This window comes from Carassius gibelio, chromosome A12, assembly GCF_023724105.1.
Source record: "Carassius gibelio isolate Cgi1373 ecotype wild population from Czech Republic chromosome A12, carGib1.2-hapl.c, whole genome shotgun sequence".
NCBI classification, from domain to species: Eukaryota; Metazoa; Chordata; class Actinopteri; order Cypriniformes; family Cyprinidae; genus Carassius; species Carassius gibelio.
The window spans coordinates 13761213-13788701 of record NC_068382.1 but is presented as its reverse complement, the minus strand read 5'-3'; the positions used below and the strand labels follow the sequence as shown (position 1 = coordinate 13788701).

General features: G+C 38.1%; 1 protein-coding gene across 1 annotated transcript; it reads right to left on the bottom strand.

Moving 5' to 3' along the window:
• Positions 1 to 25522, bottom strand: pkd1b (polycystic kidney disease 1b). The gene is made up of 42 exons (XM_052611289.1): positions 25350 to 25522; positions 25018 to 25195; positions 24722 to 24903; positions 24181 to 24299; positions 22353 to 22500; positions 21994 to 22259; positions 20342 to 21058; positions 20000 to 20131; positions 19265 to 19440; positions 19022 to 19155; positions 14075 to 17700; positions 13831 to 13995; positions 13391 to 13528; positions 13001 to 13283; positions 12677 to 12908; positions 12437 to 12581; positions 11920 to 12054; positions 11525 to 11669; positions 10839 to 11438; positions 10056 to 10206; positions 9693 to 9945; positions 8751 to 8946; positions 8506 to 8673; positions 8288 to 8431; positions 8010 to 8220; positions 7636 to 7759; positions 7344 to 7490; positions 7166 to 7224; positions 6926 to 7077; positions 6558 to 6672; positions 6311 to 6477; positions 5286 to 5488; positions 5002 to 5199; positions 4697 to 4851; positions 4114 to 4226; positions 3889 to 4027; positions 3649 to 3765; positions 3296 to 3467; positions 2916 to 3203; positions 2206 to 2340; positions 1763 to 2077; positions 1 to 1079 (listed from the first exon to the last, which is right to left on the bottom strand). The coding sequence occupies exons 1-42, from the start codon at positions 25411 to 25413 to the stop codon at positions 336 to 338; spliced, it is 12051 nt and encodes a 4016-aa protein (XP_052467249.1). The 5' UTR covers positions 25414 to 25522; the 3' UTR covers positions 1 to 335.
• Positions 25523 to 27489: the final 1967 nt, after the last annotated feature.

The window sequence follows — 27489 nt, the reverse complement described above, 5'->3', positions numbered from 1 at the left end:
CTTTTATTTATATTTTAAAATATTTTGAATGATAAACACAAATATTCTTATGTTTAAGCCACAGTTTGCATGGCCATGTCATTTTATTGGCAAAAATAAAACAGATTCCTCCATATACAAGAAGATACATGTCCCAGAAGACTGTTTGTGGTGAAATCAAAGGGAAATGAACACTACATGAAAAGTGGCACAAAACCACCAGTCAAGAGGTAGAAATACAATTTACAAAATCTAAAGTGGTCATGACTAACACTGTGCATTCACTGTGTCAAAAAAATAAAACATGAACCCAATTATTATTCATATTTAATATAATAAAACCATGTCTAAAACTCTTATTCAGTGTGCCATGCCCGTCTCTTAATTGGCATGCTGTCACATACAGGCTCTCGGTCTCCGTCTTCACTCCGGGGTCTCACTGGCAAGGCCACAGTGCTCTGAGATCCAGGTAACCTCTGAGCGGTGTCAGCGGAATGGCAGGTCACTGAATTCCAGGCCCTGCGTCTTGGGACACCCCATTTTCTCAGATTTGGGCTGTTCATGCTTCCATCTAATGCAGAAAGTAATTTCTTACCTAACTGAGCAGCAGGCCCCATCAGGGAGGACTCTGAATGTGTAGCACGGCAACGTGGAAGGGTATTAATAACACCTTGAAGAGAAGCTGGAGTGTGGTTACATTCCAAAACAGAGGTAGATGGATGTGGAGGGAACAGTGGCAGCTTTGGTGTTGGATCACGTCCCTCGAAGGCCACCTGCTGAGGCTGAGCCTTTCTTCTCTGGTGAATTCTGCTCTGGATTTGCTGAAGTTGGAGCTCAAAGTTATAGACTTCTTCGGTCAGCTGGTTGACGCGGTCGAAACCAGCCATGAGACTGTCAACACAGGGCACCAGGCGATCCACATAATGGTGAAAGTTAAAACTGCCTGAAATGACAGATGAGTCGGAGGCCAAAGAAGAGGCAGATGATTCCTGGCGAGGACTGATGGGACTGAGCGGGACAGAGCAGTTGGAGGCTTCAGAGCCCTGGGAGGATCTAGAGGGTGGAGGAACCATTCCCTCAAACTTTACTCTGTGCCTAAACTACAAAGAAATAGGTTTGTTTATATATATATATATATATATATATATATATATATATATATATATATATATATATATATATATATACACACACACATACACACTCTAAGAAAGTTCTGTACAGTGTTAATAAGAAGGTATTTTCCATTGATTTTTCACAGGTGTTTTACCCATATTTTGAAGTATGCATTGCATTATATTGTGAATTAGAGTTACAGGTGATGTCCATAAACGTGCAAAGTTCAAAAATACAGTAAAACAGTAATATTGAAATAACAATTTTCTATTTTAATATATTTTAAAATGTAATTTATTCCTATAACTGAAAACCAGCCATTTCTCCAGTGTCACATAATCCTTCAGAATTAAATAATATGCTGATTTGGTGCTCAAGACACGTTTCTCATTTTTATCCACATTGGAAAGTTTTTGATGCTTAATATTTGCGAACTGTCAGATTTGATCAATATACAGTAACGCATCCTTGCCATATCTGGCTGTTGGTTACATGCACTACCATACATGTCCCATTCAAAAATTAGACTTTTTATATCTATTTTTTTAAATGTAAACATAAATGTCCCTCTATAAAACATGCTTATTGCCTTTTAGAATAAAAAAAAAAAAAATTGGAAAATTGGGGTGGGGGGATTATCTATAATAGTCAGACATGGTATTTGTACCTCTTTGGTCTTGCTAAGCCCCATCCATAGCTTGAGGCGTTTAATGAGGAACTGTACCATCTCATAGTCCTGCGGCTCCATGGATGGTCTGTAGATGTCTGCCTGTACCATTCGATATGTTCGAATCAATAAAGCAGCACATAAGCGCCCCAGTACCCAAAATCCAATGCCCACAGCAGACAGGCAGTAGAGAGGTCCCACCACAGGATGATGCTCACAAAGTCGACGCAACCCCATGTGGCCCCTTAACAAACACAGCAGAGAGGAACTGGCCTGCCCTAGGGTCCTAAAACCCTCTACTGAACCTGAGAAGAGCTGAAAGAGATGGAGAGGATGACTTGAGCTGTGTTTGAGGAGCGAAGAGAGTTTGAGAAGAAAAAAATACAATGCAAGAGCAAATGAAAAACAAAACAAAGCAAACAACAAACAAAAACACATTTTACCATGATGCCTGTGTGGGAGAACAGAAGCAACAGGAGGAACAGCAGGAACACCACGCCACAGATCTGAGGGAATACTTGTCGAATAACCCGTCCTAACACCAACCATCGCCTAACAAACCGCAGAATCCCCACCATCTGTGAAAAGATACCTCTGAATTGCGATTGGTCACAAATTTTGATGTAGTTCTTTTTTTTATGTTATATGCATAATGCTGTTAATGTCTTTCTTTTCCATTTTCTTTTTTATTTATTGTATGTTATTTAAATTTTTTTGAATTGCATTTAAGTGATTAAGAAATTTTTGCTAAAGTTGTAATGTAAAGCAAGTAGTGACAGATCTCTTCTTCTATATTGTGAAGTACATTCGAGTAAAATGGATCATTGAAAAATAAAAATAAAAATGCATCCTTTGTTAATCTGAATGGAGGCAGATCTGAATGTTAGCTTGAGGTCAAACTTAAGAAAAGGGCGAGGTTTCACCAGAGAGAAGTCTGTCGTTTCACCAAAAGATCCAGTTATTTCATTTAGAATAAAATTACATAAAAAAGAAAGATAGGAAAGAATAAATCAATAACATGCGTTTAAGATCACTGCCACCCATTTAGAAAACGGATCATGCAATCTTTAACACATTTTTGCAGCATGTATTGGCATTTCATTCAGGGATGCCAATTTAGTTTTAAAATATTCCTTTGCTTTAGGGCTAATACCTTTAGAACCAAGAAGGTTAATAAAATTGCTGAGAGCTGATTGGACTTTCTGGCCAGTGTGGCAGCACTATGGAAGTCAGCAAAGCAGGAGGGCCTGGAGCAATGTCTGGAGATGAAGGAAGCAGTCGTGTAGAGGAAATACAGACGAAGAACAGCTGCTGCTAGCGTCAGAAGAGCTAACAACGGCTGAAACCAGTGCCAGGCTTGCCTCAGGTATTGACTTGGCTTTCTGATCAAGGCCCATACTTCAGTGCTCACAAAGCACAGGGCAAACAGCAGTAGCAGAACCTAGTAAGAAAACAGCTGTTAATATGACTACAGGAAGGCCACAGATCCACAAGATTCTGTTCAAACTGAATCTGAACTAGGAGAGCCAGTACCGTCAATGTGACGTGTAAGCCTGGACCAAATAATGAAGAGACGTGAAAAGGCTGGATGGAAATGAAAAAAAGGATTCTGCCTGTCGGTGTTTGATCCAGGAGAATAGAGACGGGTGCCAAGATGCTTGTCTGTTTATGATAGTGAGTGAACTCAATCAATACTGCCTTTGTCCTGTCACAGAAAGAATCAAAAATCATGGAGCTGATGAGCATGATGGGTCTCGTGTACTAATAACTCTATATAAGTTCCATACTTGCAGCACGTGTGAAGACAGGTCCTTAGTTCAAGTCTGGACATTTAGACAACAAGGTGTTATTCTGTAGTGCTATTTTGTGTTTGCGTGACATCATACCCTGTTGTTATCCACTTTGCTGTCTGTAAGCCTAAGAGAATCTGACGCGTGGACTCACTGTCGTTCCCAAGCACTACTTCCTCTGTCTGACTGAGTGCACATGATGCACTCTTAGTCCTCGGCCTTGAGAGAGGACATTGTGATTATATGCCAGAAGACAAATGCATTCTCAGCTGTTCAGGCTGCATGACAACTTTCACACACTAAAAGTCTTTCTCCTTGTGTCCTGTTATGTCTCACCATGTTGAACGTGCTGCAGTGTTCTTGCTGTGTGTCGAGGAGCTCTGGTGTACAGGGTTGGCATGTGATGAAACATTAGCAGTCAGCGTCAAAGAAAGTCGACCGGATTGGAACTTATCTCTGATGTTTTGGGTGCAGACTTTGAGGAGGAAAAAAAATCAAACTTATATTTATATATGTTTTTGGCAAACCAGCTAGATTTGACCTAACAACGTAAGTCCTTACAGTCTTGAAAACTGACTTTCTTCAGTCTTGCAGGGCCAGTTAAAGAAAGAGAAGGGTTTTCAAACAGGTGTGATATTAACCTCGCATCTACCCATTGTTCCGCATCCATCCATCTATGAGGAAAAAAATGTTGTAACAAAATGACTTTCACTGATTCATGACAATTTTCAATTCATTTTGTTAATTTTATAAATTTTTAGAATATATATTTTCTTCCATTCTTTGTGCCCTTGTTTTGTAATGCAGTCTCTTATTTTATATAGTTGCTTGGTTCCTGTTCCAGTTTCCTCATGTCATTAGCCTGATGATTGCTGGCTTGTTTCCTGTGTTCATTGTCTGTTTTTGTCATGCATGTTTCTAATTCATGTCTTTTGGTCAGTTTTTTTTTTTTTTTTTTTTTTTTACTGTTGTCTTTTGTGCTTTTGTTGTTATTCTAATACACTTTGCATTTCTAACCAATGCATCTCTTTTTCTAGCTAATTTTAAATCCGTTTATAAGGTCTCTCAGATTTCTAAATTAGGCAGAATGACTAAACTAAAGAAAACACGGGGGCAGGAAGTGAATGTAAAGAGTCTGACTTACCCTGATAATGCACTGAGACTGGGCTGGCCTGGTAAAGCCGTGGTCAGCGTCTGTTTAATAGCCGAGTGAAGCCGCCTGCTGTTAGCCTCATGAACATATTCTTGGTAGTTCACCATCAGAACCACCAACAGGAAGAGCATATAAACTAAGCAGCTCTGATTATCAGCGTAAAACATGAAAAAAAAAGACCATTCAAATGAATATTAATATGCATTAGAGTCAGAATGCAGGAGAAATCCAGCTGTTATAGGTCTCTGAGGACTAAATGTTGAGTTGAATGGATTCATCTGTGGGTCTAAGCTCACCCTCATTAAGGCTTTAAGTGTTTTCAGCTTCCGTGCTTCCTCTTTAGCCTGCAGCAGGCCGTATCCACAGAGAGGATGCACCTTATCCCCAAGATCCTCTTCTGTCCTTCTGACTTCTGTCTCCTGAGCCAGACGGTTCTCTACCTCTGGGTCCACCGGTTTCACCACAGCAGCTAGATATAGTGCCTGAATACATATCTGCAGAAAAATATCAGAACATACAAATCTGCATCTTTCGATTTCTTCTAATCTAAGGAACAGCGCAAAATAGGTTTATAGCTCACAGCAAATGGTTCCAACAGCAAGGCAGAAGTGAGGAAGGCTGACAGGGCAGACACCAGCCACATGAGAACCACAGAGCTGGAAAACCTGCTCCCATATAGTCCCACCAGAGCCAGGCTTGTTCCCAGCAAAACAGCCACCAGCAGGTGAACCATACGCAGAACCCATGATGGAAGAAACAAGCATGGTACACCACGAACAACTCCTGAACAACAGAGGTTTACACACAGACAAAACCATTAAAATGATACACATAAATGTTGGTTATATACCTTGTGATATTTCATTTTTTTCTCTCTCTCTCTCAATATGCATGCACTACTATTCAAAACTTTGGGGTAAGTAATAAAAAAAAAATAATAATAATAATAATAATAATAAAAAAAAAAAAAAAAAAAAAAAAATATATATATATATATATATATATATATATATATATATATATATATATATATATATATATATATATATATATATATATATATTAATATTAATATTAATATTTGTTCTAATACTAAATTGGCCAAATTGGCCAGTAAAGACAAAAATTAAATAAAATAAGTGCTGTTGAGCTTTCTGTTTTTTAAAGAAAATATATACCACTATAAATATAAATATATACCTAAATATAATAATAAAAAAAATTTCTTGAGCATGAAATCCGCATATTAGAATGATTTCTGAAGGATCTTGTGACACCGAAGATATTGTCATTAAAAATAAAATACATTTTAAAATATATTAAAATAGAAAATAGTTATTTTAAGTTGCAATAATTTACAATATTGCTGTTTTTACTATGTTTTCATCAAATAAGTGTAGAATTGGTGAACATAAGCGACTTTAATAAACATTAACAAAAATATATCTTACTGACTCCAAACTTCTGGTGTTGTGAGGGAATGGCCACATGTTCACTCATGGACACAAGTCTAATTTGAACAACGTGTAACAGCATGTGTCTTACCACCTTTCAGTATCTCAAGTGAAAATATCAATTCTGTCCCTGTGTACGGTGTGCGCTCACCAATGCGTGTGTTAGAGATGGTGCTTATAGAGTCAGGTGGGAGACTAGGGAGAAATGTGCTGGCATCACTGAGCACTGAGAGTGAGGAGGAGGACTTGTGAAAGCCAGGTTCAGATGTAGGCGTATCCATACTCAGATCAGACCACTCACTACACAAGCTGTCCTGGCTGAAAAACAAATGTATGTGATCATGTCTCCTGGTTAAACTGTGCGTGGGTCAGTGTGAAATGTTCAGTACAGAACTCACGTGTCAGACAGGATGGTGTCGTTGGGTGTGAAATGGCCACTGTCAGATGCTTCTGGCTCCAAGGAAAGTGTGTTTGAGGGATCCAGGTCTGCAGTTATAGTTCTGAGATCTTCCTCTTAAAAAAAGAGCAAATGGGAACATATAATTCACCTAAAAACTCAACAATTCTGAAATCGACTATTCATGCTCATGTTGTTCCAAATCTGTATGATTTATTTATGCCTTCTGAAAACATAACAGAGCCAGTTCTTATTCACTTTTATTATATGAAAAAGAGTGCTAAAAATTATTTTGTGTTCCGCAGAAATTCATACAGGTTTGGAACAACGTGAGTAAATGATAACGGAATTGGAAGTGTTTCTTCAAACCTGAAGACTTGATTGGCTCTAAGGTGTTGTGATCAGAGGTCGGAGTTGACAAATGCAGTTGTAGAATGGCTTTTTTTCTCTTCAGAAGGTGACTGGTTCCTGTCAGCTCAGACAGGTCAAAGATACTGTCACATGATTGCCAATGATCCATTCTGTAAAATATGCAAATTACAGTGTATATTTACATAAACAATTTAAAGGGACGTAGTACTGCAATTTCACGTAGAATAGATATGGTACCGGTCATTCCCAGGATCTGGAGTATTCCAGAACTCTGAATCTAGTTTCTGCAGGGAATTCTTTGAGGGGGGAAAAAGACGCAAAGACAATATGCAGTAAATGGATTCATTTAGGAAATGATGCTTGATGACTCTCTATAAAATCAATCAATTAAACATGGGAATGGACTTTCTCTCACAGTGAAAGGAGATGGTCTGTCATAGATGGAAGGGCCGGTTGGCAGTGACAGGAAAGATGAACAGGAGAGATCTGGGTGACTGAGGAAAACATCCATCTCCACAGTATGAGACACAGGAGAGGGAGGCAGAGATACCGCCAATGCCACCTTCAACACAATCCACCAGCATTGTACTATGAGTGTGGGTTTTTCATGAATGCACTCTTCCATCAAAAGTTTGGGCTCATTAAAGCTGCTATGACATTAATAATTTGAACAGTAGTTTATAGATTATATAGACTGCGATATACACCTTGCTTCTGGTGTTTTGGAAGAGAAATCTGAGAATGGTTTGGAGTGGGAACATCAAAGCTGCAACTGTTATTCCAACCAGAATGTTCTCTGCATTCATCACCATCTGGGTAGAGACCGGGCCGCTGCAGTCGGAACAGTAACAAATGTGAAGAATGTGAAACCCATTTGTTTTGAGAGGAATGAGAGGAAATTCATTCATTTGTTTAGCTAGGAATATTATTCTACTGTGCCATTAATCAATAACGAATACTTCTGTAGCTCAGAGAAAAACAGAAATTGCTTTGTTTTACATGATGTAATTCCCTGCATCTACACGGTAATCTATACAAGCTCAATCTGTTATCCATGTCTTTCGAAGGTCAAGTCTATTACCTGCTGCCCTTTCTGCCCACTGCTCCATACCAAACTGCCCCAGCTGCCAGATAGAGGTGTAATAAGAGGGCGCAGCAGGTGACCCTCTGGGCTCGGCTAAAGTGGCTGTGGGCCGGCCGTTCCCATAATGAAATCCACAGATGGTGCTCTCGAAGGCCAAACAGTAACTGAGAATGTAGGATCCTCTTAAACTCCTGCAGCTCCTGAGGACCTACAAGGATCATAAGGTCATGAATGGCAAATATGATTTATGCTGTACTGCGTATGTGTATACTTACAAGATGCTAAAATAACTTTCTCCACCCTTCCAGAGTTCTTCTCATTCTCCACAGATAACCAGTCTTCTACCAAGAAGAAGAACATGTTATCTGTCTGTATGTCCCAGACTATCACATGTTTTAGGTACCAGGATGGGTCTAGGCCTGGAAAATAGAGCATTGTTTATGAGTATTTGTGATTTTAGAAAGACAGAAGAAAGCTATTCGCAGCCACTGACCTGTATTGTCATGCCAGATGCGTATTTTCCAGATCTCTCCGAGACTGGCATCTGTTTCCACTTGGAAGTCGTCCAGGCTGTTCCTCTGGAACGCTCCTTCTCTTTGAAGGTGACGTGAGCCACTTTTATTCAGGCCATACAGGCTAATGCCAACATGGGCAGTGGTACCTGATCAATTCAATTGTTTGTTGAATTTTATGAGGTCGGTGAATATTTTTAGCATGTAAATTAAAGGTTCTACTCACCAGACCCTTTTTTCCAGCCTGTTTTGACAAGAACCCTGTACTGGTAGTGACCATTCTGACCACACAGAGGAACCCAGCTAAGACGTAGACTTTCCAGGTGATCCAGTTTGTGAGCGATAAGACCAATCAGCAGATAAATTAACAGCAAGACTCCACAAACTATTCCCACCACCACATTCCTCACCGGCTCCTCTGACTGGTGACACAAATAATGCTCATCACTGATTTGTTATGTTAGATTTTGTTAAGATATTCAGAAGATTTTATATACAGCATTGTTAAAACATTTGGGGTCTGTATTTTTTTTTTTATGTTTTTTTAAAGAAGTTATATTCACAAGGTAGCATTTATATGATCAAAACTGTAAAATATTATTATAATTTAGAATTTTTCAATTTTAATAAATTGTGAAAAGTACTTTTTCAACACTGACTCCCACTTACCATTACAGTCATTTCATTATATAAATTAAATAAAAAATAATAATAATGCAATACACACTACTGTTAAAAGGTTTAGGGTAAATGAGATATTTAAAATGTTGTTTAAAGAAGTCACTCACCACCGCTTTTTTTTATGAGATTAAAACTAAATATGAAAAATATGACATATTACAATAAGAAACACATGCTAATCGATTTTAAAATGTAATTTATTTCTAATGACAACGTTTTCAGTGTCACAAGAAATGCCTTCAGAAATCATTGTAATTAATATTTGATTAATTAATCATTGTATTAATAAAAAGTGAAAAGAACTTCATTTATATGGAAGTGGAAAAAAGTGGAAACTTTTTGTAACAACCTAAAAGTCTTGTCACTTTTGATCAATTTCATGCCATATTGCTGAATAGAAGTATTAATCTCTTTTGAACTTTTAAACAGCAGTGTATATTCCCTGTAATGGTGAAATTATGTTATATCTTTAAACAAAATGGCATACAGGTGGCAGCAGTAGAAGTGCTTCAGGATGGATGAAGAGGCTGGCTCCAAACATAGTGAGGTGATGTGTGAGGCAGTGGGCAGTACGGGGGCTGCTGCCACTCAGAGGACTCAAGCCATCACTGCTCCAGCGCCTCTCATCAACACTGAAGAACCGGCACAGCATACTGAACACACACACTGACACCGACACGTCCACACCGCTGATGCTACTATTCAACTTCACAAGCAGGTCTTTGGCAGAGCCATTCAGGCTGTGATTTACAGACACATTGAAACACAGTTAGACTTGTTTAGACTAACACAATATTGATCATCACTATTTTCTATTAAATTTATTATGGAAAGAACAGGAAGAACTTACATTGGTGTAAGGAAGATGGTGTGCTCCAGTGATGGAGTCCCAGCTGAAAGAGAGAGCCTGAGTTCCTCAGAATGAGTGTGTTCAGACAGCGGATGAACGGGTCGGTCATCTACAGAGATCCATACTAGTCCAGAGGCTTCCTCACCAGCTCCTGCTCCACAATACATAACACAGGTTTATCTTTGGTAACATTATACATGTCTTTAGTTTTACTTTTGATGATTTTAATACATCCTTGCTAAACAGAACTTAAAAAAAAACTTTAAATACTTTTAAATTATAATATAATATAATGTGCACTTCTACATGTTTTATATTACCGTATTTTCCGGACTATAAGTCACACTTTTTTTCATAGTTTGGCTGGTCCTGCGACTTATAGTCATTTGCGACTTATTTATCTAAATTAATTTGACATGAACCGAGAGAAATGAACCAAGGGAAAACATTACCATCTACTGCCGCCAGAGGGCGCTCTATGCTGCTCATTGCTTCTGTAGTCTACACTGAACAGCATAGAGCGCCCTCTGGTGACTGGAGACGGTAATGTTTTCTCTTGGTTCTAAATGAATGGGATTTCCAGAGCGACTTATATATGTTTTTTTCCTCATCATGACGTATTTTTGGACTGATGCGACTTATAGTCAGGTGCGACTTATAGTCCGAAAAATACGGTATATTATATTATATTATATTATATTATATTATATTATATTATATTATATTATATTATATTATATTATATTACTGAAATCTAAAGATGCACTGGCTAGTGTATATTACCTGGAAAGAGGCTGAAGTTTAACGCAACATAGAGGCCAGCTCGAGGATCTGTGTCCATTGCTTTGACTGTGAAATTTACATTTCCCTTGGGTGGCAGAGTAAATTTCTTCCATAGTAACCTCTCATCTTCCATCTCTTTTTTGTGTACAGTAAATTGTATCGCAGCATCAGGTGTCAGGTTGGCGATTGAAATGGGCTGCCCCTGTGGTGTAGCAAACTCCATGGCTGCAAGTGCAGTTGATATAGCAGGTTCTGCAGCTGGAATAAATGGGTTTTCGTCACCCTCCATTTGCAATAGGATCTGCAGGACCTCTTGTTTTTCCTTCTTTAGTTGAGAGCTCAGTGCTGATGGGATGTGAAACTGGCAGTGGCTAAGGGGATCTGTGCACAGGAGGTCTTTAGTAGGGTCACCCCGTACGCCCACCGCAGTGATCTTTGGAACAGAGAGAGAGAGAGCTTCTTCTCCACTCATCCGCGACAGCATTAATGAACGCATGAGCTCTAAAATCTGTCCCAGTGCTGATACAGCTGTCTCTGATGTATCCACATGCTTGAGGCCTGAATTGTTCCTCTGCGTCTGATCAGCAGTCAGTGTGCTGCCTGCAGTGAAAACGGAAGGATGGTTAAGCTACGATTCACTTACAACTTCAGAGTGAACCTCTGTTATCATACTGAAAATGAATTACTTAAAACAGCCAGAATGTTCCTGCCGGTGTCTGTGGGGTTGATGTCACCCTGTCCTGTTTGTTCTCTTATAACTTTGATCATCTTCTCTGTGACCTTCAGCACCTTTGCACGGCAGCCGTTGCACTGCACTTCAGAGGGAACCACCTCCAGACAGGAAAGCACATTTTACAGTTCATCATTTGCATTCGCAACATCACATGTGACAATACATTGCTCTTATAGCACTCCTCATTATGCACATTAGGCAATCTGTATTCAGTGACAGGCCTCAGCTTTTCGTATCACATTATACTGGATCTCTAAAATGATGACATACTATGTGTCAGGCTATGATTAATGTTGATTAATGCTATATTGTCCATAAGCTTTAATAGTTAGATATGAAAAGACTTACTGTAGACTGGGCCAAAGCTGAGCTGATCAGAGCCGCATCCTGTAAGGAGGAGACCGGCAGAGACGCTAGAGCCTGAATGACATTTCCACGTATCTGAATCCTGTCCTCCAACTCTTCAGCATTTGTGGATGCTAGCTGTTGAAGTAGTTGATTTTGAAACCATTTTTTTTCTATTTTTTATAAACTGTCTTTAATTTAAAATCATGCTTACTATGATTCCATGAGTTTATTTGAATTTTATTTTATTTTAACGTCCTAAAATGCTAATTTGGCATCTGGTTTGCTACCACAAATACAAATCCAAAACTGAATTGGAATTTTAAAAGCATTCTCTTTGAACTTATGACCTTAATTCACAGTTATGAACATTTCAATTGAATGTGTATGTTTTTTAATTATTACTATTATTATTTATCAGTTTCATCCATCCAGTTTAATACTATTTTAAAATAGGATGATTCTGGGAACACCTTTTAATAAACATCCAGAGAACTGGTTTTCGGGCTATCTCAGTTACCTGGTTAAGTTGGCTGCTCAGGGCAACAGAATATTGAGTGATGTCCTGAGGGTTGCCTTGTTGGCGCAAGGCCCATAACTCTGATTGGCTCTTATTCCTCAACCACTCTGTTGTACACTGCTCACTCAGAAGCACTGTCAGGTTCCTGCAGAAAATATCAATTGTAATTTTGGAGCTGTGATTTTTTGTCAAATTTGATCTGACTATATAGTACAACTGCCAAGCAGCTGATTGACTAACTTTCTTGCTGCGATGACTGATGCCCCCATACTGTCTTCTACCAGCACCAGCACGTGAATAACAAATAGGCTTTCCTCTGTGCTTAGTCTACCCAGTGGCACCAGGGAGCTAAACGTGCTCTGAGTGCCTCTGTAAAGGGTAATCAAGGGACATAATGGTCCAAAATGTTCACACTGTGCCACCTGCAGTGAAAATATCAGCTGAGCTGAGTCACCGTCATCATCCATCCACTCTGAGAAAAAAAAAAAAAAATAGCAAAGAATGCATCAATCTGCAGAGGCATTACTTGGGTGAGAAATAAGAGCAAAAGAGAAATGACACTACCTGAGCAACTGTAAGAGACCATGGTTTCCAGGAAATGAAGTGAGTTGTCAGGTGATAGAGTGCAAATACCCCCGTAGGGAGGATGGTTGGAGACTAAGGTGATGCTTGCTGACCCCCAAAGCCCAGAGGCTGGTTCAGACACGTTAAGAGTAAAGGTGTATTCTCGGCCCTCCATTATCACCCCTGGTTTAATGACTATTTCTCTCCAGAGACTTCCTGTCAAGGTAGTGACCTCATTTAGTGATAGAGCTTCACCTTTCTGATTCTCTGCAGTCCACCTGTACTGTAGTTGAAGTGTTTTAAAACATTATTAAGGTATGTGTGCAAGAGTGATATAGAGACTTAATAAAGTATATGAAGTTATTTGAAGGTGCACTGTGAATTGAATACCTGTACAGTTTTTTGACATGAAGAACAATGACCAGCCAGTACAATGTAATGGCTGTGCCTCACGTGGAAAGACAGCAGGGAATTACAGGAAACACACTTTACAGTCACAGGTAGCAATGCGGTATTGTACACGGTAACCTGCAAGAATAAAAATAGCTTACACCTCGTGGTGTGGATGCAACTACCACCCCCCAAAAAAACAAGAGACTCATTTTTTTTTACATTTTTGCATGAACTATACCTTTAACAGAATGTCTCATAAGAATGAAGATTTCTGTGCACATCATTTACATTAAAATGTGAGATAGTATAAACTGTAACATTACAAATAATTTGAAAATTGAAAATCTGAAAGAAGACAATTTGATATTTTTAAGAATGTTTCAAGTGCTTCTGTGAAATGCTAAAGGCAAAGTGAAGTAAAATAAGGGAACACTCACCAACTGTGATACAGAGACAGGTTGTCGTTCATTTTTGTAAAGAGTGAGAATAAAGTGGTACATTCTGTCTGGCAGCAGTGCACTTCTAGGAAGAAGCAGTATACTTCCATTTCCTGGAATATGTTGATGAAGCGTGGAAACAGCTGAAGGTAATGGTGTTGTGTTCTGCAAGCACAGAATACACCATCAATTGAATGTTTATGTGAGTGAATCAAGCATTTACTGTATTTGTGAAGTACTGTACCTCTATGGTGTAACCCCACTGGAACTGAAACAACTCTATATCATGCTTCTCTGAATCTGGATCAAAAGACTCAGTTGCATCCAAAATCAGATCATACTGACTTGACCAGAACCTGTGAGAACCACCTTTAATCACAGGCACCAACTCACTGTGGACCACAGTAACCGGTACGGTCCTGTTCTGCTGTAGAGGAGTTCCTCGAAGTTTGACAGTAAATGTCAGACAGTAGTTTCCCACTTTCAGAGAGTGCTTTGGCAGAGAAAGAAGCGGTGTTGTGACATCCACTGAATCATTTAATGACACCTTGTCAATTCCTGAGCAATCTTGGCCCCTGTGGATCTCCCAGAAATAATAGGCTTTGTGTGTAGCACATCCGTTGAAGTCCACTCTTGCTTCAAAGAAACTTGATCTGGATTTTAATAGTATATATTGTTCTTTCACAATGTAGAGGTGTGGCTGGGTACACTCCAGTTTTTGTACTTTAATTGTCATTTGAGTGGAGACCACACTTATGTTGTTGAAAGCTGTTAATTTCACAACAAACTCACCGGTGACATTGTATTTGTGAACTTGTCTATTGGATTCTGCAAGCAGGACTCCTTCACTGGCATCACCAAAATCCCAAAGGAATTTAAGATCGCTGCCTCCATCTGTGATGGCTACAAATGTGATCGGATAATCAATAAAAGCTCCATTGTTGGAGGTAAAAAGCTTCACTTTCTTCACATGCTTCTGTATTGTTGCAATACTGGTCAGGGTCTGTGAGCAGAAGCCATTATCAGCTTCCACTGTAACAGACAGGGATCCATTAATGGAAGGTGTGAAGTGAACAAGTTGCCCGATTTCTTGAGAGGACTGGACTCCATTTAATAGAAAAGTCCAGTGGTAATTGGCTTGTGAGCCACTGGACGCTCGAAAACTGATGTTTTTGGATGCCTCTAAGACAGCAGAGCAACATCCAATCAAATGCAGACCTTTAATTCTCTCCACAACTCTGACAATCACTGCTGCAGTTTGGTAACTGACTTGATTTGTTGCTGTTGCTCTTACGAGGTGGTTTCCGACTGAAAGAGAAGAGGTGGTAAAATTCTGCCACGTTGCCAAAGAATAACTTGCATTAACAAACTCCAAAGAAAAGGACACTTCACTTCCTTGGGAGACAGATAGTGTGAAAGTAACCAGATCGTCCTCACATACAACATTGCTGCTAGCCGTAAGTAAAAGTCCCTGGATGGCGTCCTGAACTGTAACTGTATATAAAACAGTTTGCCAGCTAATGTCATTTGAGGCATTAAGTGAGATACGGTGATCTGCAACATCTGCGAAAGAATAGCTAACAGTTTGATTGTCTGCGAGAACAACAACAGTGTTGTTGTGAAACATTACGACCCATTCCCAATGCAGGACATTTCCTGTTCCTGCAGAGCCACGGAGCAACAGGTGGCTATTTGATGTTACAAAAAATGGTCTGAATTGTCCATTTATCTGAAAGTCCACTTTAGAGATGTTCTCCTGAATCATTAGTAGCTTGGTTGCATCATCAGACCCAAACACATTCGAGACCGACACTCTGATCTTGACCGTGCCGATAACTTTAAAAACATGCAGAACATAAGGCACATCTGATATTACGGGACTATTTGCAGAATCCAAGAACCATGAGTACCGAAGGTCTGTTCCTGACGATACACTCACTGATATCCTCACTGGCTTTCCTTTGGCTACAGCATTCATTGGCGATGAAATACTCAGACCAGACACAATCTCTACTGCTCTCAGTGAAAGGTTGGTATCTATTGATCCAAGAACATTGGAGACTACAAGCTTGACGTGCATATCCCCAGGGCTGTTTGTAAAAAGTGGAAAATGTTTGTTATTACTTGCCATTCTTTGGTTTGCAGTCCACTCATAGGTCAAGTTAGAACCACGTGTCACTGATGCCGTCAAAAGTACGGTCTGATTTAACAGGAAATATCTTCCAGACTGTAGCGCTTGAGATTTAATTTGAACCCCTTGTATTCTTTCTACAACCTCAATGTGTGTTATGGCTTCTAGTCGACTGACAAGATTCTGTGCTGTGACTTTAATCTGAAACACCCCTGCTTTAGGAAACACATGCATGAATGTGGACGTCCCAGGCTTTGGAGGTGATGAAGGATTCACAGTCCAATAAAACACAACATTTTCATTAACATCAGTCTGAGCTCTTATCAGTATATTTTTTCCAGCCTCCACAAATGGCTGACTGGTATTAACTATTACGTATGACAGTGGTGCCTGCACCTCAATCTCTATGGACACCGAATCTGAACTTATTACATTAAATGCGGTGGCCGATACAAGAAACCGCCCTGGAAAACAGAAAATGTGCGACTGATTCTGACCTTCCTTTATGAAGCCATCGCCAAAGTCCCACTGAAAAGAAGCTATTTTACCAGGAAGCTCAGCCCAAAAGTAATAGGACTGATTCACAGTCATTGCATCATTGTTACCTTCATGTTTTATGGATAGATTAGATAGAGGCCTTTGAACTGAAATGGTTGCTTTTGCCGTTCCATTGCTGACTTTGTTATGGACCTGCACTGAAATGTCATACAAACCCTCCGCTTGAAAGACAAAGCAATGGTGTGACAGGCCTTTGACTGGGACTGCATCACTAGAAAGATTTTTATACCACCAAAACTGATAATCTGTTACTTTGGGAAGCACAGAAACATCAAAGCATATTTCCTCATTCACAGCTACAGCACTCTTGGCTGAATGCAGGGTAACATCTGTTATTTGAGTTTCAACACATATGCTGGATTCATAATGGGCCGAACCCAACAAGCTATGAACATTTACACCAACTGTGTAAGCTCCTGAATTTAGAAAAGTATGAGTGATAGTTGTATCTCCTTTAACAACAGACAGTGGTGTGCCATCTCCAAAATCCCAGTCAAAAGTCAAAACTGGAACGTATCCTTTGACCAATACCTCAAAATTGATCTCTGCTTTACTCACAATGCAGTCTGTTGGGATAATTCGTAAAATTAGCAAACGATAGACATCCACATTGACTGACCGGTGTTCTTTACTCACAGAATTATAAGCAGTAACCTGAACAGTGTAATTTCCGAGAGACTTATAAATGTGACTGGCTGAGCTTCTGGTGTGGTCTTTAAGTATCGACCCATCTCCAAAGTCAAAGGTCCATTTTAGTTGTGATCCTGCAGATACTCTGCCACTGATTTCAAAGGTGCAGTTCAGTTCAATGGAGCCATTGTAATAAAGCTGGAGACCCGAGACAGCCTCAACTACCTCCACTGCTGTATAGTTAGTCAAGATCGACAGGGTGTTGTTGGCATGAATGGTGACATTGTATGTGCCGGGTCTTTTATAAACATGCCTGACTTTACTGTAATATCCTTTCACTTGATCAGAGTCATCGCCAAAATTCCATGAACAAAGAACTCCATGTGAAGAGGGCCATAGTGAGACCTCAAAGAGGATGGTGTGGTTGACTTGACATACAGTAGGAGATGATGACACCAACAGTCTTGATATTGGAGTCCTTATTTTAACAGTTACAAAAGTTTCACTTTGGTCATATTGGTTGTAAGCCTTGATTTTAAGTGTGTAGTCACCTAAAAAAAAAAAAAAGTTTATTTTAGTGTGTAATTTTTAATCATGTTTTTTTCCCCCACTTAAAGGTACCAGTAATTTCATGTTTCTTCAAATTCTGTCAGATTTAGGGTTTTGCCAGCATCAAGTAAAAGCAAAAGGTTTCAGTTAATGATGTATTGCAATCAGTCTTGATTAATTTATTCAATAATTATTCATTCTTCTAAAGTACTATTCATTTCTTTAGGGATACAACTTGTAACAATGACTAAAATGCATTATATATATATATGTATATATATATATATATATATATATATATATATATATATATATATATATATATATATATATATATATATATATATATATATATATATATATATATAGTACAGACCAAAAGTTTGGAAACATTACTATTTTTAATGTTTTTGAAAGAAGTTTCGTCTGCTCATGAAGCCTGCATTTATTTGATCAAAAATACAGAAAAAACTGTAATATTGTGAAATATTATTACAACTTAAAATAACATTTCTATTTGAATTTACTTTTAAAAAATAATTTATTCCTGTGATGCAAAGCTGAATTTTCAGCATCATTACTCCAGCCTTCAGTGTCACATGTAACATCCAGTCTATCACATGATCATTTAGAAATCATTCTAATATTCTGATTTATTATGAGTGTTAGAAACAGTTCTGCTGTCTAATATATTTGATGAATAAAAGGTTAAAAAGTATTCTAATAATATATTTTCTTTACTATCACTTTTTATCAATTTAACACATCCTTGCTGAATTAAAGTATTGATTTTATTTTAAAAAAAAAGAAAGAAAGAAAAAAAATACTGACCAGTAGTGTATATTGTTATTACAAAATATATATATATTTTTATTCATCAAAGTATCCTAAAAAAGTATCACATATTCTGAAAAAAATATTAAGCAGCAGAACTGTTTCCAACTTTGTTAATGAATCATCATATTAGAATGATTTCTAAAGGATCATGTGATAATGATCCTAAAAATTCAGCTTTGCATGACAGAAATAAATGATAATTTAAAGTATAATACATTTCAAAGCAATTATTTTAAATTGTAATAGTATATCACAATATTACATTTTTTTCTGTATTTTTGATCAAATAAATGCAGGCTTGATGAGCAGAAGAAACTTCTTTCAAAAACATTAAAAATAGTAATGTTTCCAAACATTTGGTCTGTACAGTATATATTAGGTTAATAACTATAAAACAAAAATGCATAATAAAAATATGTATTTTTTTTTTAAATAAATAATTAAAAAAGTAAATCGAAATAAATAATTTGAATGTATTTATAGTACCTGGAAAAGAAAATGTATGATGGATAGAATCTTGCAGATAGACATATTTGGCACTTCGGTGAAGATATTCTTCCATCTCTAAAGGAGCGGAAACTGGGTGACTGACAGATGCTGTATTATCACCAAAATCCCATCTGGAGAGATAAATCATTTAATAATATAGCATAATGGAGCATTATACATTCAGAAGACGTCAACCTTAATATCATCATTTCAACTCAATTATAATTCAGAGACATTAACCTGATTGTAACGCCTATAGAGATGTCAGATTTGACTTGAACTGTGTAGCGAGTAGAGGTGTTTACAGCAATGGCCTCTGGCATGGAAATTACTGCTAGGTCAGTTAATGGGGTCATCACATCAGCTGTGAGCTTCACCTCACTTAACTGAGAGCTCACGGGGTTATTTGCCATTACCTAGAGCAGAGAAAGCAGTAAAGGTCTGAAGAAATTATGAACATGAAATCATTCATAACAAAACCTGAAGCCATGATTCTCATTTGGTGGGTCGTGACTTCAGAAGGGGTGACAGGGTCATTGGTTGCAGGAAAGCAGCAATGCTAAATGCAAATAATAAAATGCAGATAATGTATAAAATAAATAATCATGGTAGCTTAACAAAAATATACTTTTTTTAATTTACTTTTAAAAGAGAAAATGCTTTACATTTCTTTTGTTGTGGACATCAAAGGTTGTGCATCCAAATAAACTTCCAGTATTTTCACTTCAAACTAAGATACATATAGATTGTGCCACTATCAAAATTTTTGTGGGATGAATTATTGGTTGCAGAGAGAAATTCAACGAAATTCAACATTAAGGAACCAAATAGTAAATCTATAAAAATAAACCAGCTTGGAACCACTCATCTAAAGGACCTGATAACCTGGATCACTGTATCATTGCATTAGGCTCAGTTTCACAAAGGGGTTTAAACTTGTACTTAGAAATAGTTCTATTATATTAACATGTTTACCTTTAGCTTGTATTCTGACGGCTTCTTAAAAACCACGCTGTAGGACTCTCCTGTATGTGGAAACTGGACCAGGTCATCAATAACCCAAGTATACTCTACTGATGAGCCTGTGACTACTGAAGCTGTGAACAACTGTAGTGAAAGAGAGAGAGACAGAGACAGAGACAGAGTAACAGAAACAGAGTAAACACCTTATTTAAAATCTAGTATGACATTTTAGAAACCTTTTCTTCAAATACCAAGTAAATAATCAAATCACAAAGTGAGCACAACAAATTCAAAAAAGGTGAACTTTTGAGGTAATATTATCTTTCACAATGACACACATAAGAAAATTGATACCTGTGGTATGTCCACTAGAACTCTGTTGAAGCCCTCAGGCTGGATCCTCAGTCCAGTTACAGGAATATGAGACACAACTCTCACGCTCAGAGTCTGGGAGTTCAAGCTGTTTGAAGCCATGATATTTAGAATGTGTTCCCCTTGACTAGAAAGCTTCATGTATACATGAGAGAACCACATGTCAAGAGAAGCCCTAACACACTCTCCTTCAATCTCAGGTATCTCAGCAGGGCAAGAAGATACAAAAGGGACTCCGTTCTTAGACACAGGGTCTGACCAGGAACTGGTTGCGTTTTCTCCTGAAATGATCTGGATGACAATGAGGGTTGGGACATTGACAGCAACATGCATTTGGTTGTCCTTGTCAAGCTTTGGATACAAAACTTGCAACCCTGTGACAGGACTCCCTGCTTTGATTGGACTGTTGCTCTGTGAGGTGCTTGGTATTGCTGAAACTCCAAAGTGTGGCATTGTGTCCTCGTAAATCACCCGGAGGTCACAGACCAGTTCATCTAGCCATTGGCCCTGTCCCGGTTGGACAGACAGACCCCCATCTAACCAACCCCCCCACTCAGGCCCATGCAGGGAGAGGAAACTCTGGCGCCAGGATGAGCTGGTAGCAGCAACACAATGTAGAAATTCACCTGCTCTTCTAGTGTGCTGCAGTGCCAGAATGTCATCAGGATAGACAGTGATATGTTTGTCTTGTACTATAACCTGCATAAACACAAAAATATATGCCTTTGATTTTAGGTCATTGTCAAACTTTATACTATCATTTCAGTTAATAGCTGTGAAATGGACTCTGTTCTAAATTCCTTGAGCTTTCTAAGTAGAAAATGAATTTGCGTCATATTTTAGCATAATTAAGACCCCTAAAATAAGTTTAAAAGTTACAAAATAAATCCAAGATGGTGAACAATTAAAATTCCTGAAATAAAAATTGTGTATATTCGGGGTTCTCTGATTTTGATCAATTGGTACCCTGGTGTTTTGTGAATGTAATCAAACTGAATTTAATAATAGACCTAACAAGTATGCCTTAAATTCTTCACTTTACAAATGTTCAAACCCTTCAGCTTTTAACATTTAACAACCCTAACCCTAACCCTAAGCCTCAAGTTTTTATTTTGATGGAATGCTGGTGAAACACCCTAAACTTCTGTTCACAAAAATGTTGGAAATTATGCAAATGTATAAATAAAGGAATCTTGGCACACACTAATTACCAAAATGGCCTTTAAACTAATGTAAATGTAAAGATGGAGTTCACTGCTTGACTTGAGTTGCTCTGAGATGCTGAAAACACCGGCTCATGAGCTGCTTGTGTGTAAATGAACACAGTGTCACTCTTTACTCTGCAATTAGTGCTATTTTTATGTCTCAGTTTGAAAATGAACTTGAAGGACTTCAGTATTAATATTGCTGTAGTATTGTTGCAGTGCTTGTCTTGTTGCTAGGTCTATTTTAGTTCAGCCCAATTAATTATTTTACTTTGTGGACATTTTAATATAATATACATGTTCGAACTGTAAAATACTTAAATGAGTTATTAATAAAGTAATAGAAATAATTAACTTTTTTGTTTATTTTGCCTACTCATGCTTTTTAGGTTTTGTAAAAGAGTCAACAAGTCAAGTGTTGCCACCTACACTGATGTGTGTGTGTTCAGAGCTTGGGGTCAGTGTCAGTGACATGTCTGCCATCAAGTGGAAGAATGGTGGCGTCGCAGGGTAGCGGGGAGGCAGGGGGAATACATGTCCTCCGTTAAAGGAGTGGTAAGGGCTGCATGGACTGGTGACGGGCAGACAGATCTCCAGCAGGTGACACCAGTACTGCCCACTGGCACAGCCACCGGTGGTGTTGCACATGGGCGTCAGTGAACAGCAGCTGAAAGGGTTCAGGAGAGAACTACAACCTGAGAGAGAAGATGTTTTAGAAATTGTACATCTTGACCTGATCATTTGATAAACTTAACAATGTATTTCTCATTAGTGTTTAATTTGCTCACCAGGTGGTACTAGGTGATGGCTTGGACTGCAGTAAGGCCGTAAGATTTGCACTCTAGCAAAGGTCAGCTGATCACTTGGCTGCATCACCAAATCCAAAGACAGGACTCGACCCTCATGACTGAACCAAAGACCCGGGAACAACATAATCTGTGCACAAAACAAATGGCTTTAAAAAACATATTAAACTGTGTGTTTTTTGTTTTTGTTTTGTGTTTAGGGATAAGGTTAGGTTAAGGGGATAGAAAATACAGTTTGTACAATATAAAAACCATTACTCCTCTGGAGAGTGCCTGTAACCACATACAAACATGTATGTGTGTGTGTGTGTGTATTTTAAACATGACTTATCAACAAACATTGTTATTAAATCACATGACTTAACATGCATTTTTGTCAATTTTCATTAAACACATACCTGTATGCAGAAAAATTAACAATGAGCATATTCTGCATAATCTTCATACATCTTTGTCTAAAATTATTCATTCCTTTTCTAACAATCTCTCCCATTGCATTAAACGCTATGGGGTAAACTGCTGGTTACTCTGAATACTGGAGCCTGGTTTGTTCATGTTATAGCTGCTATATAAGTTGGCTCTGAGCACCATTTCTTCAGAATTTTTCTTGAAAATCATCTACCTGCCTGGACTCTGAAGACAAAGCAAGGAGCTGAAAGCCTGCTCACTGTAAAAAAGTCCCGGCAGTGGAAGAATGCCTCCAACAAGCACTTCCCCTTCCCACTTCCCAACAAGCCATCTGGCAACAATAAGACCACATTTCTATGTAAATTTCCTGCAAATTTCCAGTGACAGTATTGAAAATGTTGCACTGCGTGTGTGACTCATGCAGGGAACCCTGACTGAGATGGGCACGGTGAGTGTGTTGCTTGCCAGGTCAGCGCTCATTCTGAGGCTGCATTCATTCGGACAAAGTGCTCTCACTGCAAGAACATGAGTTTAGTCTTGTTTCGCTCACAAGTCGCCTTTTTTCATCAAGGCAGTCCTCCCCAGTCTGCTCTCCTGTTTCTTCCCTCCCAGGATCCTCGATGGAAGATACAGTGGGGCAATGGGACTTAACGATCTGGCTCAAGTGATCTCATGCCGGCTCTGCTCCCAAGTTCTTCACGCTCCCCACAGCACCTTGACTCGCCGGTGTATTTTACACAGGAGGATCAGCGCCCCTTGTCAACTGCAAGCCGCTTGATCTCTTTCGGCGGGTCTAAGGAGGAAGTTGTCTCTGATGACTCCATCTCGCTGACAGCTTCAGATGCTAAGAGGGGTGTTTTTCGGGGCAAAGACCGACACACTCCCTGCATAGCAAGCAACAGGCTGGCTCTGCACTTCAGACAATGTTTTAAAAGGTTTCTATTTCCAACAAATGCAGTAATTTTGAAATTTATATAAAGAATCCTGAAAAAACGCATAATGGTTTTCACAATAATTTATAACAAAAGTGTTTTCAGCATTGATAGTGATACAAAATCAACATATAAAAATGAGTTCTGAACGATCATATGAAACTGAATACTGAAGTATTGGCTGCTGGAAACTTTTCCATCACAGTAATAAATTAATTATTAAAATATATTTTAAAAGAAAATCTTTATTTTAAGATTTTTTCTTTTTTCTTTTACTGTATTTTTGATTACATAAATGCAGCCTTGGTTAACATAACAGTTATAATCCGATAAAACCATACCAACCCTGAACTTTTGAAAAACAGTGTATCTATAACAGTCTAATTTTCATTAGCTTAAATAAATATATATTGTCTTAAACTTCAGATTTCTTGACAAACAATTCAGTGAGCTTATTTATTTATTTTTACCTCAACCATTTGTTGTCCTGGGTCTGGTGGAGAGGGTAGCAGTTGTATCTGGGATACGGTGTATATGCCTGACATTAGTGGGACACCTGCCACATAGCTCTCCAGCGATGGTAAAGACACTTTAAAGAAAAAAGTGAATTATGCTGCTGTCACCTCTGATAAAGAATTTGTAATATGACTTATATTAACTGAATCCAAGCTGTAAATGACTCAAACATAAACAAATGTATGATGTGCTTTGACACCCCCTGGCTGCTAGCATTTTATTTACGTAAATAAAGTTGTATAATGCTGGGTTCAGTGATTATAAATTTGTAATAATTAAATCATTATACTTTCCCCCCTCTTTTGTCTTGCTTGTGCAAAACTCACCACTTCAGTAGTATTGAAGGTAAAGGTTAATGCTAGTGTGTTGTTTGAAGGTATACAGGTAATCATTTGCCCATCATGATTATTTGTAATTATTTATGTAATTATTTGTCTCTATGATGATAATGATAATTTGGATATTGTCATTTTCTTGGCTTATTAGTTGGCTTACCTGATATCTTTTTCTCACAGATAACGAAATTTCCTTTATTACATTGTTCATTCATCCACTGTCCAGAGGCCAAAGCCATTGAAGTACATTCCTTCATCTCACTGTCTTCTAAATCAGTATCTAAATCATAGAATGGACCCTGTGCCATTCCATTTCTCAACCAGACCCCAACCGGAGCTTTTCTGGAATTTACACAAAGTATATGTAATGTTTATACATTAAATTTACACATATTTATGTTGGGAAAAAAGGCAATTATGCCTGTGAAAACCCTATAAAATCTTGTGATCTCTTACAGTTGGAATGAATTTTGAATGAAGGTTTGTACAATCCCACTGTCCACCATAGCAAGTTCTCCTCTCTCGTCTCTCTGGCAGATGCTTTTTGCTTCTAGCCATGTTGACTTAAATGTGGGCATCCAGTAGCAGCGTAAACCATCACGGTCAATTTTTGCCCCCTTTGGGCAATAATATTCTAGTGGAAAGCGTGAAATATTACAAAAACATTGTGCTGATATTAGATGCATCCACAAATAGAGAACACAAGTCACGTAATGTAATGCTAAATTATTAGAAACAATTAGCAAAAACATCATCCATTACTGAGCAAGGCAGATAAAACATCTCACCACTGAAGCAGCTTGTGAAAACACAGAGAATCCAAATGAGAGGCAGGTGCACAATATTTTCCATTTTATCTGTTCCCCAGGTAGAGCATAATAAATGTTAGAAAGAATGAATCATACATAAGAGAAACTACAAGAAACTACAAGTCCACCTCATGCTCAGACTGTGTCCGTCCATTAAGACCCTGCTTTAACTTTTGCTTTTGCCTTGCAGTTCTCTTTACCCTGTTTCTCTCTCTCTCTGGCCTTCATCCTTTTGTCTTTCTCTCTTACTTCTCCTTTTATTGCTTGGTGACTTATTAGCATTGTACATTTCAACACCCCCCCCCCCCACAACCTCCTTTAACATTCACATGACTTTTGGTTCGTCTCACAGCAACAGGCCCAAGAGAGAGAGAGAGAGAGAGAGAGAGGACGGACCGCTCATTAACATGCTGTTAAATCCCGTCTGATGAATAGGCAGTTAAAATTGCTCATCCAGGTTAAATGCGTCACCACCTCTGGTATTACACTGAAAATATATATCTATATAAAACAGAAAAGACAAAAAAGGAATGTTCTGAAGTTCTGGCATGAGTGGTACTGTTTGCTATTGGAATAGAACATCTTTTGTGCAACTTTACTTAAGATTTTGTCTAAACCCTTGAAAATATAGTTTGACCTTCAGGAACTGTTTATTTTTATCCTCCAGGACAAACCGTCATGCTCCACTCCAATTCAAATGTAGAAAAAATAAGAGTGAGGAAATGCAGAAATAAGGAAAGATTGAGCTCTTCTCAGAAGACGCACCAGCTGTTGCTAGGCAACAGAGTAGATAGAGCAGGGGTTGCCAGTCATTCTTTTCAGAGCAAAGCAGACAGACGTAACAAGGATTCCTTGGCTGAATACTGGGTTGTAGCTTTCAGGGGTGAACAATGGGACAGCATCTAATAGTTTTCAGCAAAAAGGCCAATGAGAATCAGATTGGATTCCAGTGACCTTTCTCCAAACCTTACTGGATCTAGATTTTATATTGAGAATTGCAAACTGTATGATTCTTGGTCTTGTCGTTGCAAACTTCTTTTGACTATCTAAGATGCTTTGTAAAATATTGTAGGGGCCAAACATTATTTCCCACTGATTTTAGTTGAAGACATTATTTTCATTTTTGGTAGAATTATGCCTTTAACTATAACTAATTTTCTATGACGTCTTGCATTAGATGCTGGCTATAGCTCTTTTAGCATGACCGTTGACTCATTTGGAAGGAACTGTGCATTACAGGTGGATGTTTAGAAAAAATACCAGAGGGCTCTGTGGTGATAAATAAAATTCCATGTTGATGAATCTTTGTCCTGGTAAGCATGACAATTTAAAGAGGGTATATTGTTGTGCAAATATTTAATTAACAACTTCAAACTGTTGTGATGGAAATGGTTTATGTAATGGCCTCAGAATGAGTCAAAAAAGGGAGTTCAATATACAGTATGAATGTTCAGAAAATGCAGACTGAGGATGCTCAGATCATTTTTTCTATGAATATATCTATACTATCTACTGTAAAAAATGACTGTGATTTTAACGGTAAAAAACTGTGAAAATGCTACAGTACAAACCTGTTTACTGGTTAACGGTAATTTCCTGTAAACTTTACAGGGAAAAACCGTAAACTTACGTTCCCAGAATTCTCTGCGTTGCATTTCAAATTTTGTTTGAATTTGATGTTTTTTCTTTGAAATAACTATGTTTCTTCTTAATTTTTTCTCATCTGTTATGTTTATTAGGTTTGTATGTTAAATAAAATGTTGTTAAATTAATGTTTATTGCATATTTCAGTTTAATGAGTCTCACCATGATGGTGTTTAGTGTTTGTGTGAATGACACTGTGCCCCATCTATGTATCTTATTATTTAAAAGCTGCTTGTGATTGGCTTTGTTTCACCAAGTGACTCTCTTATCACCACCTGCTTTTGGTGGTTACCAGTGTAATACAAAAGTACAAAACAGATTTTAGTGCTTCAATAAGTTTGTATATTAATAATATATCAGTAAAATTATGGTATTAAACTCTAAATATAAAGTAAAACTGTTAAACCTACAACAGTGTAACTATTTTTTACGGTATAAAACCGTTAAACCAAAAACGGTTTTACCGTATTTTTTA

Excerpts from the sequence above, each read along its gene's own strand:
- pkd1b (XM_052611289.1), bottom strand. The coding sequence starts at position 25,413 with ATGGAAAATATTGTGCACCTGCCTCTCATTTGGATTCTCTGTGTTTTC. Across the intron at positions 19,441-19,999 it reads CGTCAGAATACAAGCTAAAG|GTAATGGCAAATAACCCCGT; the intron begins GTAAACATGTTA and ends TCTCTGCTCTAG. Across the intron at positions 13,284-13,390 it reads CATGTCAAAAAACTGTACAG|TACAGGTGGACTGCAGAGAA; the intron begins GTATTCAATTCA and ends CTTCAACTACAG.